The 15,450-nt window shown below is 48.1% G+C and overlaps 1 protein-coding gene across 9 annotated transcripts in view; it reads left to right on the top strand.

The window, feature by feature from the left end:
- Positions 1–15,450, top strand: part of OSBPL1A (oxysterol binding protein like 1A) — a 2,815,351-nt gene that overhangs the window by 2,394,217 nt on the left and 405,684 nt on the right. For all 9 annotated transcript variants that reach the window (XM_069620918.1, XM_069620915.1, XM_069620919.1 and 6 more), the window contains one exon: positions 405–521. In XM_069620918.1, coding sequence (XP_069477019.1) covers positions 405–521 — 117 coding nt within the window. The remainder of the gene's footprint in view (positions 1–404; positions 522–15,450) is intronic.

Genomic DNA, 15,450 nt, shown 5'->3' with positions numbered 1-15,450 from the left:
CCAGCTTTTGTGGCTGTTCTGTACAAAATGACCAACATGTTACATACTTGCAAGAAAAATAATCATGGTTGATGGTTACAGATTTCTTTGGGGATTTATATGGGGTGTTTAGATGCATTTGAAATGCTCCTCTATGTATGGGGTTAGTTGAATATAAGATGTTTTTATCATTCATTTGTAGGACTGGAAAAGCTATCTTTTTGCTAGGTGGCTAGAAAGAGGAGAAAAGATTATTTTATTTATTGATGATGTGAAAGAAAATGCAACCAAAAATGTCATCAGGTCCCCAGCTTGTACTACATCTCCACACATGACAGTAGATTAAGTGATGATACTACTTTGGTGGACTTGGAAGCCAAAGACCATTGTTTGTTCTCTTATTCATCGAAGTATGCACTTTGCAGGCAGGAACTGGAGAAGAACCCGATGAAATGCCATTACCGGATTCTGAAAGTGTACATGTTATTCCCGGCAGTACTCTACTCTGGAGAATAGCGCCACGGCCAGCAAATTCTGTGCAGGTCAGTCCAACATGATATGTTTTCTCCATAAAAAGAAGGCATGTACCATAAGTGAACTATACTGTCCAACCATAATTATGCAAAATATTTATTTTTTAATGTTCTATTTTTTTGCAGGCTGTCCTATCAAGCTTTTGTTACCTTAACCCTGCCTCAACCCCCTGACTACCAATCTTGAGTCACTCTTCAAGAAAAACATGGACACACCAAAATGACCATTACACCTCTTTTTTTTCTCATGATGAAGGGTTAAACCAGTTTTTTTATGCTGCTTAATACGGCATAGTGTTTGATTCACCTTTGGAGCCATAGAGATCTTTGCAATGTTAATGTCAGGTGTGAGGGGTAAGAGGTATTCATAGTTGGACAATCTCCATTATACTACCTTGTGAAGTTGGTGCTGTGCTCAAAATGCTGAGACAGGCAGGCATTTTTTTCATGTGCAAGGTAGCTTTGTCCTGATCCATGATGCAGTAAAACCTGCTCGTGGTGCAGGCTGGATGTGAAGACAATTTTAATTCTCGAAGGGTTGTTATGTGATGTTCGTATTTGCTTTGGTTAGAGTTCAGGTAAGTATGCGTGTGTGTCTGTCTGCTATTAGTGGTGCTAGATTAGAGTCTACGAGATCGATATGCAACACATTAGCCATGATACTGCTTTTTTTCTGCACAGGAGGCCTCTACCAAACCTTCTCCAGCATTCGATCTTTCATAGAGTCACAAGCTATTTCAATATTTCCGTTGACAGGCTGGGAATCCTCTAACATTAAAGCAATTTCATTTGAAATGAAGTTATGCAATTACTTTACTGTTCTCTGTGTTGTTTTGGGTAATTTACCCCTCTGCCAATAAGCATCCTTATCAATAGCTCCTCCGATGGATGCCATCGTCAGATTTTTACCTTACGTTGAAGTGTTAGGAGTCTTCCTTAAGGTCTCTGCTTTCATTTAACGATTATTTGAAAAATATACATCTCTAAAGACTGCTTTTCATCACGTTGGAAAGCTCAGAGAAGTGATTATGTTCTGGGGATAAGAAGTTTTGTGGTGGGAATGACAAGTGTCTGAACCCCTACGGCAACCGTGTACAGATGAGGGCTCTGCTATACTTTATATGCACTGCACATACATGCAGTAGAGACTATGGGCCTCATTCCCAGATTGGAGATAGTCATGGCGCTATTTGCGCCATGACTGCCTCCAATAACGGTACCGGCACCGGTCTTGTTCAATGGGGACTTACTGGTGTAGTCTGACCTTTGCGAGACCGGTAAGTCCCCATTGAAAAAAGCATTCCCCATTCCCATTTGAGCCCCCATAGGGCTCAATGGGAATGGAGAAGTGGCTAATAACGGTACCGCAATTTGCGGTACTGTTATTAGCTCTGAAGTCCCTTAGCTGGTCCCGTCCAAAACGCCTGGTAAAACCAGGCGATGAAGGAGAGACCTGCTAAGGGAACTCGTAGTAGGGCGTTAAGGGATTACCGGCACCGGTCTCCTTAACGGTACCCGGTATCCTGACCGCCCTACTCGTAATGAGGCCCTATGTGACAGCTTGACCACATTTTTCGCGGGACTCAGTTGTGTTCTATGGGGCACAGTGCTACATTCAGCGTACGCGCACAGTAAATGAAGTGCAGTCGCATGCAATAGATATTGAGCAGATCTCTTACTTTGACTCAGCAGTGCTGTTGCAGCACACCATGCCTGAAAGGACTTTCCACTTGAAGCCACTGTACCTGTCTCCCACCGCTGGGCGTCCCATACAAAGATAAGTTAAAGTTCTCTTTCTACACAGATCAGGTCACCCTAGTGCTCTCACAGAAGCCGACTCTTGCGCCAGACTGAGCTGTAGGTATTGGATCCCACTAGGGTGATGCCGGTGTAAGCCTCAGGCACATTGCACACTGCGTTGTTGAGCTCCTGCTGATAGAAGCCCACTTTCCCCAAACCACTTAAGCAGCAGCTTTGGTGCCGGGCTCCACTGTACAGCCACTGATTTCAGGGGCAGCAGTATAGCTCCTCCTTCCGTATCCATAGGGAAAAGCCCAATGTCTGATAGACTACCGCGCTTTGGGTCTGGTTAGCCACTGATGTAGGACAGTGTCATCGGAGTAAAGAGGAGAGTTTAAGTGTGGTTCAGTTAGTGTTGATGTGTTAATGGCTAGATATGTGGTCACGCTCTGGGAAGGGTTTGTGTGTGTGTAGTGTAAGCTGGTAGGTTAGTCGGCCAAGGGGAAGTAAGCCTTTCAAGGCAAGACCACCTAAAACCCTGCACTCCTATCCCTGGACATTTTCACACAGGTCCCATTTCTCTAGCTCCCTGTGCCCATGTGTTCTCTCTCTCCTCTCCCTTTGTGCGCCTCTGCCTGTTAGAAGTCCTTTAGTCTACGCTGACCTCTTTATAGACTTATAAATACACTGACCATAAATATAATTATATTTTATATTCACCGCACTATAGTTACATTGAGTATCAAGTTCCATCAGAAACCAGGAATTTAATTGCTAATAACTTTTGACTTGCATAACGGATTTGGCTGATATTTTGCAAACACAAGGTTTGTCCCAGGCCCCCAGACTAGAATTGTTGGGAAAGATTAGTCAGAAAATGAAAAGGTTATTACGAAAGCAAAAAAACGCTGTTTTCGACCTACTCTTATTCATTTCCCCATAGAGAAAGTCAAAATGTCTGCACAGCAAAAAACACTGGATGGAATTGGACCCTGTAAGAAACATCTTGGCGCAAAGCGTTCACTGGATTTCCTGGAGGGGCCTGGGGTTATTCCATCCAGTAGTTGTTAAAATATTTGATGGAGAATGGGGTGTCCCCTTTTCCCAAAATGTTAGCTATATATCTGCCCCACAATGCATCAGCAAGGTTTTTCAGATATGAAAAAGCTGCCTTTATTTTTCTTTTTTGCTCGATGTGAGCGATTAGCACAGTAACTCCATGTTTTGAAGTTGGTAGAAGTTAGGATCTTTCAGAGTTTCCTCGTACACTGCTACGCATGCTGTTTGTGCTGCACTCCATAGCAGGACTAGCAGAGCCTCTGGGACTCACGGACTCGGCTTTGCGTGCAGAGTAAGAGGGGGGGAAAGTAAGGTTGCTAAGGTAAATACCGAGGTAGTGGAGCGCAGGTTTGGTGAGCGTGTCAAGACGTTCACTAAGCTGGACTTTCTTCTGCAGTGTGCTTTATGCAGTACGATTACTGAATCGCACATTATTAAATATTTATAAGAAAAGCCCGCTAAAACCCCTATTACCAACTGCAGAGCAAGAAGAGAGGCTCCACTAAACGTAATCAGAGTCACATTTCGATGACTCTTTGAGTGTGGTAATGCCAACTCTACAAAAAATGATAAAGTGGATTGTCCGATCTCTGATCAATCTAAAATTACGGGTTTTTTCCTGTGCAAATAGCTATGGCTCCACCTGGAAATAATGTGTTCGTAGGGGAGGGGGATGCGCCTGATTCCTGTGGTTGACAATAATTCACTGATCAACTTATTCACCACCTTACAGCGGGAATCACTTGGATATTCTCGTCTCACAGTCCCTGGCGATACTAGTGCCAATTAGGATAACATCTTGGGTACTGATCTTTCCACCTCTCCAGACCTGGAATGGATCGCATCAGAATTGGAGGACTCAATGAGTGAGTCAGATAGCTCGGCTAGTATAAATAGTAAATCGGGCAGGGAAGATTCTACCTACTTCCAGTCTCAATGCAATAGCAGTAACTGTGGCTGCTATTTTTGGTCTATGCTCCTCCCTGGTGAAAGAACAATTTGAACTCAAGATTCATGGATGTTTTAGTGAATAGTACGGAAGTAAATAAAGAGCGAGGTGAAGAATCGGAATGGGATAGTATTTCCATATGTTCCACCCGCACTTCTCATGAGATTGAGTCATCTGTGCAAGTACAATGTGATAGTCTTATATCCACAGTGGCATCGGCTATGATGATGGATGGTAATACGAATTCACAGAAGGATGTCGTGCTTGATAGCCATGAGGATTTGACTGGTAAATGCAAAAGAAATAGGCGGAAGAGAAATAATCGAAGAAAGCCAAATAAGCCCATGAATGGCATTCAACTTGTCTCTTTGAGCTTGAAGGAGACCCATAAAAAAGACAAGAAGGCTGCTGGTCTAGCTATTACCAATACGCACAACGTGATTGGTGTAAGCAATGATGAGAGATTTGAATTGGAGCTGGTAACTAAGCCTAGCAGTAAGGCTCCTTGCAAGAACAATCTTACAGCTGGGATGACCCGTTCTTTGGACAAATGGATACAGGTAAACAATAAGGATGGAGTTTGTGATCCTATGACCATTCCTTTGGGAACTAACAAGAATTTGTGAAATGCACGTAATGAGCCAATTGATCCCTCTATTAAAATCCAGGCCAGCCTTCAGAGGGGCTGTATGTGCTCCCATCATAGAATGTGATATCTGTTGCCTTCTTGGAGATAGAGAGGGGAAAAATAAGTCTTGGGCCCTTTCAGGGGCCCATCAACTATGATAAGGCATTTTCTTTAAGTCACTCAGTAAGTGCCTTTTGGTTAGGGACAATGGTTAAACTTGTGGAATTGTTCCCTGCCAACAATAGTCCTTTTTTGAATCAGGGTCGAGTATTGCAGTTATTACATCATGTTCCCCAACTACAAGCCATCACAACATCTGACATTAGCTGTGTTGAGCAACCTGATTAATATAGTGGGAAGAACTGGGCCTTGCAAGAATGTATATCTCCTATTGTCATTGAGTTACATATTATTCATGTGTCAACTTAAAATTGGGTTTGGATATCATGGTTTGCAGGCAGTATACAAGAGTTAAACGCCTACCAGACCGACCTCAGGGAGGATCTGTTACATTGTGATAATTGTTGACATCAAAATATGGAAAGACTTACAGGGTTATCACGAGTTTGGCAGTAGCCCTTAAATGCGGCACTAACGCTATTACTGCTGCATTTAAGGATCTGCCAAATCACGGGTTTGGCTGCATTTACCCCCAGCTCTGAGCTAGTGGTAAATGTGCTGGGAAAATTCCCATTTTTGGGTGCAATTAGCGCTGCCGCCAAACCCGTGATCCGGCACTAATGCTATTAGCCCGGGTGGTATCCCAGCACTAATACCGCCGGGATACCACCCAACTCGTGATGAGGCCCTTAGTCTCTTATCTGTGCAACCTAGTAAAACACATTTAGAGATACATAGACAAGAGCATGCACAATGGTATTCTGTATTGATGGCAAATCGCTTCTGTTGACGCAACAATATGGTTAGCTCACATGGAGCCGTAGGGGGCATTGATCTTTCTTAATCAATCCGGTCTACCAGGCCATACTGCAATCTTTTCAGTGTTTTTATGATTCACAAGACTTGGTTAAGGGATGGCCATGTCATGGACAGTGGTCGAAGTGAGCGGGAGCGGTGCTCCTCTACTTTGTTAAATTACCTTTTACAGCTCCTATACTTTTATTTTAAAAAGAAATCGTTCCGGAATGGTTTTGTTTTAAAATAAAAGTGTAGGAAGAATTTGAAACTTGCACTTTCAGTGCACTGCACTGAACGTTCCCTTAAACAGCAAGTGCAAGTGTCTGGGTGTGTGTATTGCGTGTGGGTGTGGCGAGGTGTTTGTGGGGAGTGGAAGCAAGCCAGCAGGGTACATAGTTCCACTACTTCTTTTCTTAAACTTCGACCACTGGTCATGGATGGCTTTAATGTGGTATGGCGGGCTACCAAGCTTGGAGCCAGAGGTCCTCCTTCAGGTGGGCTATACATTGGTGAGAGAACACATATTAACATGAAAGAATATACATGTGGCCTTGTTTGCCCTATTGTATACTCATATGTCCCATCCACCTTTGTGGGCGTCCCCCAACATGGGGACGGTTCTGGAACCTTTGGCAGTGAAAAATTGAGCTTCCCTTTTAAATGAAGTATAGCGCGTGGGGTGCAGGAATGCTCTGCTGCAGTCCCGCCTGCCGCTTATCACCTCAGTCCCTCTTTCCGCACGAACAGTGTCGGACCTGGCAGCCAGTGCAGATACCTTTTCAGCTCTCCACTTGCTCCCCTTTCTGTTTTTTCAATCTCATTTGTACTTCCATTCGGTGCCTCGCCTCCCCTGGCGCATGTCGGGTGCAGGAGGATCCACGAGATGTGCTCAAGCGACTGTTTGTTCCCAGCCTCGCACCCCTGTGCACTCTGTCTGGAGTGTTTGGGGCCCCACCATTGCCGGGATGCATGTTCAGCTTGCAGCGCTCTCGGTCATAGGGCATTGAAGAATCAATTGTCACAGTGGAGGGAGATCTTCCACACTTCTCCTCTGCCCCATCTTAAGGACTTCATCTCTAGGACCTTTCGTCAAGACAAGGTAGACCCTCTGTTCATCACGGCTCTGCAGCGCAGCGATTCCTTTCCTGGGATTACCCCGGATAGGGATTCCGGCTCTGGCAGGCCCAAGGCCTGTAAGGCTACCGGTCCCAAGCCAAAGAGCTCATTGGCCCTACCAGGCTGTCCTCGGAAGGGCAACCAAGTTCGTCCTCTTCTTCGACCCCAAGGGTAAGGGATCGTCCATTGCCACCTCCAAGAGTCTGTCCTCGGCATGATCCAGCATGAATACCGGCTCAGGGGCTGAGGGCGTCCTGCCTACCGGAGCTTGCTCCGAGGTCATGAGTCGGGCTTTAAGACTACCGTTCAGCCAGCCAAGGACTCAGCGCCTTTTATAGTGATCTGAGGTTGATGCTTCTGCTTCAGGTACAAGGTCCAAGGTGTATTCTCGCATGTCTGAGGGCTCATCATCCTGGGTGTCATCATGCTCATTGCCCTTCCCCTTTTTTACAGACCGAGGGGAGTCCGAGCCCTGGGACACAGGTGCCCACGGGGTCCCCCACCCTAAATACAAAGCCTAAGACGGGTCCAACAGCTGCTGAGGATGAGTTGTTGGTGGTACAGGAGGTGGTGCAGGGGTCTGAATGGCCAGTAGGGCCCAGGAGAGGGGAACCGGCAACATTGGTGGAACAGGTGGTGTCCCTACAGGAGAGGTCCGGGAGGGTGCTGCCTGTGGGATGACTTCCTTCACAAAATCCCTTAGTTGCCCCTTCTTCCTTCGTGCCCTCCTGCCCAGGGCGTGGCGTAAGGCTTCAAAATGGAACGGCACGTGGCAGATCCTGTCAGGCCGGCGGCCATCTTGGATCTGACTCCGGGCTAGCCAGTGCTCTAGCCCATCAAATGGGCCCTGCTGGATGATCCCAGTCTTCTTCCCTCTGGAGGCGGCAGCGGGTTGTATGATATAGACTTATGGTCTCCTCAGGGATACATCTACCCTTTGCAGCCTTACAGCTACACAGCATAGGCTCCTCGACGCTTTGACCAGGAGGGGAGGAAGGCCCCTCGGGACCCGGCGGCTAGCGAGGACCGCTTCTTCAAGCACTTCCTCTTCCTCATGCATTCCCCTCAGATGAGGGCACCTCTGTCCCAGGCCTCGGACTCCCCTTGGTCTGTAAAAAAGGGGGAGGGCAATGAGGATGATGATGGCTAGGATGATGAGCCCTCATCAGCCGTTCAGGCCTTTCATGACAGCCCTCAAGGCCTGGTGGAGTTCTTGGGGGGGTCCCACTGCCCGAGGAAGCCCCCAGAAGTCCGGAGTGGTAGCAGAGGTCTTGAGTAAGCACACCACGATCTGGTCTGACATCCCCCTCCAGAAGGAGGTCCTGCAGGTGGCGTGGAAGGTCTGGGACAAGCCCAGGACCAACACCCAGATGAACAAGAAGTTGGACAGCAGGTTCAGGCTGACGAACAGGGAGCCAATCCTCCTGGCCTCCCACCCGCAGCCACATTCTTCAGTCGTGGCTGCGGCTTCCCTATAGTCTAAACCATCTTCTTCATCTTCCACTACAGGAGCCACCTCCAGTAGTCTCTCCAAGGAGACCATGGTCCTCGAGTCTTTAGGAAAGTGCTGTTATTCCATCTCAGGACTGCATCTGCTGCAAGTCAATGCAGACGCCCTCTTGGCTGTCGCTAATCAGAAGATGGGCGCGGAGCTCAGAGAATTTCTTCCCGAACTCCCCTCAGACAAGCAAGCTTCCTTCAAGGCCAGTCTGGCTTATGCCCGGGAAATTACACAGGTCCTCATGGAATCTTTGGTCTCCCACATCGACACAGCCAGCAAAGGGCTGTGCCTTGGGGTCAAGATGAGAAGGGCGTTGTGGATGCACACCACTATGTTTTCATCTGACGTGTAAAAGCGGATGCTAGAACTGCCCTTCCAGGGCGTGGACCTTTGTCATTCGTCAACGGATGACGAGTTGACGAAGAAGAAAACCTCCACTCAAACCGCCAAGTCCTTGGCCATCCTGACAAAGCCTGAACAGAAATCCTTCCCTCAACCACAGGGCAGGACGAAATCAAACCCTGCGCTTTTTCCTGCTTCAAGGGTTTTAGGGATCGTAGGACCCAGAGGCCTGACAGATCGCCCAGCGACAACAGGAGGAAGCAGCATAGAACTTTGCTTGAGTTTTTCCGCTACCCCCTCAGCCTCCAACGCCAAGAAGCAGTGACGTCAAGGTCGATGAACACAGCTCGCCTCTGGGGGTGGCGGTTTGGCTCTTTTCCAGGGCACCTGGAAGCGTCTTTTCAGCAACCCGTGGATCCTATCCGTAGTCTCTAGGGCTTCAGTCTTCCTCTTCCTTTTCCTCTACCATCCTCTCCTGCTCTTCGTCAGATCGGGTCCATGGCTCTTTTACAGTAGTTCCTCTCGCTCTTAGAGATGCATGCAATAGAACCGGTTCCTCTTTCAGACAGGGGCTCTGGGTACTATTCCAAGATTTTTGCGCTACCCACGAACAACCGGGCTGGCCTGAGGGTTGTCTGTCTTTACTGCTGGAATGCTTCAAGATGATTCCTTCCGCGCCCATAGCCGAGTCTCTGTGTGCAGGTTACTGGATGTGTTCCCTAGACCTCCAGGATGTGTATCTGCATGTACCCATCTACCAACCACATCAGAGGTTTCTGCAGTTCATGTTAGGAATGATTTCCATTTCATGTGTAATTTTCCCTCCAGTTGTGTAACCCCCAACTTTTTGCTGCTGTTAGACACCATAGCCTGACTTTGCCAGAGGAGCACAGCCTTCTGCTGCACTCCCCTGGGCTTTTCGCTCTTTGTTATGGGGAAACTGACATGCCCTTAAAGACAGTCCGTACTAGGAGACTTTGTTTCCCTTAGTCCTTGTCAGTGTTGCAACTTTTCTGCAACATGTTGCAAATGCACAATGTACCTTCCAGTATAGTGCGCTTGGATCTTCCTGTCATTTCTAAAGGCCCTAGATTCTCTCGAAGGATATTTTAGGAGAAGTGCAGGTGTTCCCTATACAGGGCTGGTGGCGGCTTACCTTTTCATATATTTTTAACCCTTTCCTGCCAGGTAAACCGCGGTTACCGCGTTTGGCACAAATAGGTGGCCTGGCTCCAAAATGGCCATGCCACAAGATTGTTTGTCCTGTCCTTTGGCCATTTTGCCCCTTCACCTTCCCCAGATCGAGCCGACCCTGGTCAGTCCTTATTTGGGCATGCATTCTCCCGCGAAACGCCATGCTTTCCTGGTCTTCTGCATGCGTCGTGTGTGTGCTTCCAGGATGTGGGCTGGACTGTCTGGTTCCAATACACTTCCTGGGTGCCAGAGAGTCCAGTGTGCTGTGAATGCCTGGGACCACTGTGGTCCATGATTGGTCCACGTATGGTATGCCTGTATGTGAGCAGATCTCCCATTGGGTCCTCTTCGTTTTGGCGCGAAGGAGATTTTGGATAAGAGAAGGCTCCAAACACCCATACCATTTCGATATCTGAGTGCTCACTGAACGAAGGATAGGATGCAAGTATACTGAAACTAAGAAGTCGAGTCGAGGAACAGCTGGTGATCCACTGGAAGGTTTGGCACCCTGAGGCCGCTGTCATCCCGATGGACCCCTCTGCATTTGGTTGTCATAGAAAGTCTGTGAAGACGCTTCGACCCATTGGAATAGTGGGAGCAACTATTCTCGGCACCTTCATCAAACCCTGCAAGTAAAACTTCTTGGAGGTGTCCCTGGGCCGACCAGTGGGCTGACCAGCTTGTACAGGACCTTTGCTCTGATACCACCGCCGTTTCGAGGAGGCCCTGGAAACTTGGTACATCGCAAGCTGTGTGTTCACGGCACTCTCACACCGAATTTCATACACTTGGCGTTCCCAGGTCTGGAGCAAAAAGAGAGCACCCGAACCGGAGTATACGCGGTTACCGTGTCGCCCAGCCGTGGTGATGAACTTTGCAAGTTCATTACAGCTGTGATCCTCTGTGCCCTGAAGACTGCTACAGCGGAACTGGCCTGATCCATCCACCAGGGGCAGAGAAATCGCCACTGTTCCGTTTGGGAATCAACACTGTAACTTCGTCACTGAAAGCTGAAGAGCCACGAGATTGCCGCATTTGAACCTGCAACGGAATTGGACTCGACTGCTCAAGTTTGGTCCGGAGTGCGCCGGGGGTCGGTGAGTAATTGCAACCATTACCGGTAGCCCCTAACACATCCAACCTTTTTTATGTATGAGTGGCCCATAAGGGCCCCTCTCCTTTCCACTGCTAGTGCGAACTATTCCAAACTCTTGGAACCTGCTCTGCCCTCAAGGGGAGACCCTCCACAAATAGTGGGAACCTATTCTGCATCACCTCACCCACCTTCCTGAGCTGCTACAGCCCTACAAAAGACTGTTTCGCCCTTCTGCACTACCACGTGCGCCAGCAGCGCAAGTACATTTGAGCTCTAGGCTCCTCTCATCTTCGGGATTGGACTGCCTTTTAGTTAAGATTGTGTTTAATGCAGAACTGTCTAAAGACTATTTGCACTACCTGCTTCCTTTCCTTTTTAGGTTGTGGACCCGTTTCGTTAATTAGGCCCCTTTGGTCTTGTGTACATGTGTATTTTGATAGGATTGTGTTAGCATAGATGTATTACTGTGATGATCATTGTGTTGAACCTTGAGGCCTTGAAATAAATGTATTTGTATTTTTAACATATATGCACCTGACTGGAAGTGATTTGTAAGTGTTGTTTAGTCTGTGTGCTCATTGAGGTCTTTCAGACCCCCTCACCCTTTCTGAGACCTAGTCATGACCGCCGCCAATGCTACCTTGATTGGTCTGACTTGTCCAGAAGGTTACCCTGTTCCAAGAAGCTAGGCTGGCCTTCTGAACCTCTGCCCATTCGGTCAGAGTTCAGAAATTCGTCTTAACAGTACACGATTGTCGTACCACTTCCAGTACAAGGTGCTACCCTTTGGCCTAAACTTGGCCCCTCGTGTCTTTACGAAGTTGATGAATGCAGTGACGGGCCTTCTCCGCTTGGAGGGCCATCATCTGTATCTTTATTTGGGCGACTGGTTGGTGAGGACGGGTTTGCCCGAGGGGGTGTTGCACTCCTGTCAGAGACTGGCAGATGTCCTTCATCTGCTGGGGTTCTCCCTCAACCAGAGGAAGTCACAGTTGCACCCAGCTCAGATTCTGGTCTTCCTAGAGGTACATTGGGACACTACGGTTCAACGAGAGTTCCCTATGACCAAGGTGCTCCTGTCCTTCCGCAAGACGGTGGGGAATTTTCTGGCCAGATCAACCACCTCAGCATTGTGGTGCCAGCATATTTTGGGTCTGGTGGCCTCCTGCGTGCTCACTGTACAGCATGCTCGCTTCAAGATGAGGCGCCTCCAGCTCCACCGGGTGGCCAATTGGGATCCGGAGACGGGTTCTTAGTCAGACAGAATCCCAAGACCACCGCTCCTACTGCCCCATCTCATCTGGTGGAAGCCCTCCTGCATATCAATCTGCTCGAGCTCAGAGCAGTGGGCCTGGCCCTCAAGGCTTTTCTGGCCATCATCCGGGGCAGGTCTGTTCTGGTCAGGACGGACAATTCTACTACAATGTTGTACCTGAACAAGCAGGGTGGCACCCGTTCCCCCTTCCTCCGCATGGAGGCGGTATCTATCTAGGAATGGACCCTTGTGGAGGGGATTTGGATTTCGGCGGTCCACCTCGCTGGGACCACAATGCACAAGCGGACCAGCTGAGCCACTTGGGGTTCAACACGTACGAGTGGGCATTGCACAATCACTCCTTGTTGCCCCTGTTCCAGCTTTGGGGGGTTTTGCTGACCTGTGTTAGTTTGCCTTCCCCTGAATTACAAGTGTCCCCAGTTTGCTTCATGGGCAGGACAGGGTCGGGGGTCTCAGGGGGATTGCTTCCAGATCTGTAGGCACGGATGCAGGTGTTATTTTTTAAATGTTTTATTTGTATAGGGTACGACATCCCGTGGGCATTGCGGCGCTGTTACATTGGTAGGTAGGTTACTTTGTTACAAAGGTAAGACATAAACATCGGAGATGTACATAGTTCAATGGGTTACAGTGAACACGAGTATACCTGAGTAAGGAAAAGCAGTGGTGTAATATAACATAATGGATGTACATAGAATGTTCGGTTACAGAGAGCATGAATGCACATGGGCGAGGAAAGACATGGGTGTGTGAGGTTAGTCAAACAGACAGGTTTTGAGGGATTTGCGGAATGCAAGGTGTGAGGGTTATTTTCTGATGGTGAGTGGCAATAAGTTCCATTGCCTGACAGCAATGAAGGGAAAGCTGGCACCGCCTGCTTTGGCAACTTTGACTATGGGGATAGTGAGTTGGTGGCAGTATGGTGTTCTGATGGGTCTGAGGGAGCTAGCTCTGACTACTTTCTAAGAGAGGTGGGGGGGGCAGCTTGAGTGATGCACTTATGAGTATCGGCAAGCGTTTTTAATAGGATTCGTTCTTTGACGTGGAGCCAGTGAGCTGCAAGTCTTGCTGCAGAGATGTGTTCTCTTTTGGGAATGTTGAGAGCAGCTCGGAGAGCGTGCTTTTGGATTATTTGGAGTTCCTTTCATTTTTTTTTTTTTTGCTGAGGTGCCAGCGAAAAGGACATTTCAATAGTCCAGTCTTGAGCCTATTGTTGCTCTGTCAATATAGAGGCAGTTCTCTGTAGATAGGAATGGTTTGGCTGCATCAATCAGCTTAGTGTAATACACAACTGAGGAGGCAATCGCGTTGACTTGGCGTGACATAGATAGGGTGGCATCCAGGTAGACTCCTAAGGTCTTGACGGAGGAGGAGACAGGGGTCTGTATGTTGTCAATTGTGAACGTGTTTTACTGACTATAAAGTTTGTTGAAGGTTTCCTTTGGGACCTACTAGGAGGATTTCGATTTTGTCACCATTCAGGCAGAGCCAATTGGCGCCATCCAGGCCTGAATGGTAGAATAGACTGTGATAAGGGCCTTTGCGTCTGTTTCGTAGTTACCAGAAAACGGGGGGAGGACTTGGGTGTCATCGGCATAGTTGGTGTAGGTTATGCCGATGGTATCCAACATGTCAAATAGTGGCTTTGTAGAGATGTTGTAGAGGGTGTGTGAAATACAAGATCCCTGCGGGACTCCACAGTGGATGGTGACCGGGGCTGCGCAAGCCGCGTTTGTGATCACTCTCATGGATCTTCCTTCTAGGAATGAGGTGATCCAGGTTTTGGCTTTGGGGGAAAAGTGATCTGAAGCGGTGAGGTGATGGCATAGAACTTTGTGGTCCACTAAGTCAAATGCAGCTGATAGGTCAAGGAGGCGTAGTAGTGCTGGCTTACCAACGTCCGTAATCTCCTATGATTGATTTTTAAAGTCAAGCAAAGCAGATTCAGTGCCATGACCAGGGCGAAAGCCATATTGACATAGACCAAGAATGCGATTGGTTTCTATGTATGTATCTGCTTTGTCGAGGATTTTTAGAAGGTAGGGGACTGTTGTTAAAGCCAGTAGTTTTTGGGGGAGGCAGGGTCAAGTGAGTTTTATTTTAGCAGTGGCCGTACCCAAGCTTCCTTGAGGCATGGGGGGGGAACAGTCCTGAGGCAAAGGAGGCATTTATGAAGGCGGCGAGGAACGGCGCCAAGGTGACTGCAGAATCCTTGATGATGGTGGCTGTGCATACCTCACCTTTGCAGTTGGGTTTGAGCTGTTTCATGAGGGTGAGAACTTTGGGTTCATTGACATCTGTTAGGGAGAATTCTCATTTTATGGCTAATTTCCCTTACCTATAGAGTCCCCCAGCAGCTTTGCTGGATTTGAAGGGTTTGTTTTTTTCTCCTGCTAAGAGTGAGACTCTTTTTCTCACTCACCGCCATAGGAACCATCTTTATTCACATGTGTTACACAGCACCCTCCGTGCAGTGACACAGGGGTATCGTAGCGACCCCCAAACATAGACTCCATACCCCGGGACTGACTACTGTCTCCCAGGGCATGTAAAGTCCCCATTGACTTAACTAGTCAATTTTTGTGAACTAAACCAGTACAACCCATCTTACTATGGAAGTACTGGGAAGGGTTAATAGTTTTTCCCTGGTGTTCATTTTCGAGAGGGTACCGTACAGTCCCTCTCTCAAAGGTTTCTGGCTGGTGGCACTGGTTACTACCAAAAATATTCAACCGCAAATATTTTCCTATGGGATTTTCCCATTGTTCGAGGCTACCACATTTTCTGACAGCCTCTAACATACCGCTGGTGTATTTTAATATTAACTTTACTCCGGTAGGTTTTATTTGCCAGAACTTTAATGTAACTTCTTTCTCGTGTCTTTTTCTAAACTCCTAACCCAGGTCGGGGATCCTTTGTTCGTCCTTTTGGCGGGCTTCTGCCAAGAAGCCCTCCTTTCGGCGCCGCCGAGTCTGGGGTGGGACCATTGTGTGGGAGGGGGAGTAGGACCCCTGGACAGGGTTGCCTCAGCAACCCATGTTGCACTCTATCCTGATAGGCTGGAGGGTCTCCCGCCAAGATGACCACTCCACTGTGTGAGTGGCAGCTAGGCTGCATGA

The sequence above is a fragment of the Ambystoma mexicanum genome, chromosome 5q (assembly GCF_040938575.1).
Source record: "Ambystoma mexicanum isolate Mex_15411 chromosome 5q, UKY_AmexF1_1, whole genome shotgun sequence".
In the NCBI taxonomy this organism is placed as follows: domain Eukaryota; kingdom Metazoa; phylum Chordata; class Amphibia; order Caudata; family Ambystomatidae; genus Ambystoma; species Ambystoma mexicanum.
This window is presented reverse-complemented; position numbering and strand designations above follow the sequence as displayed.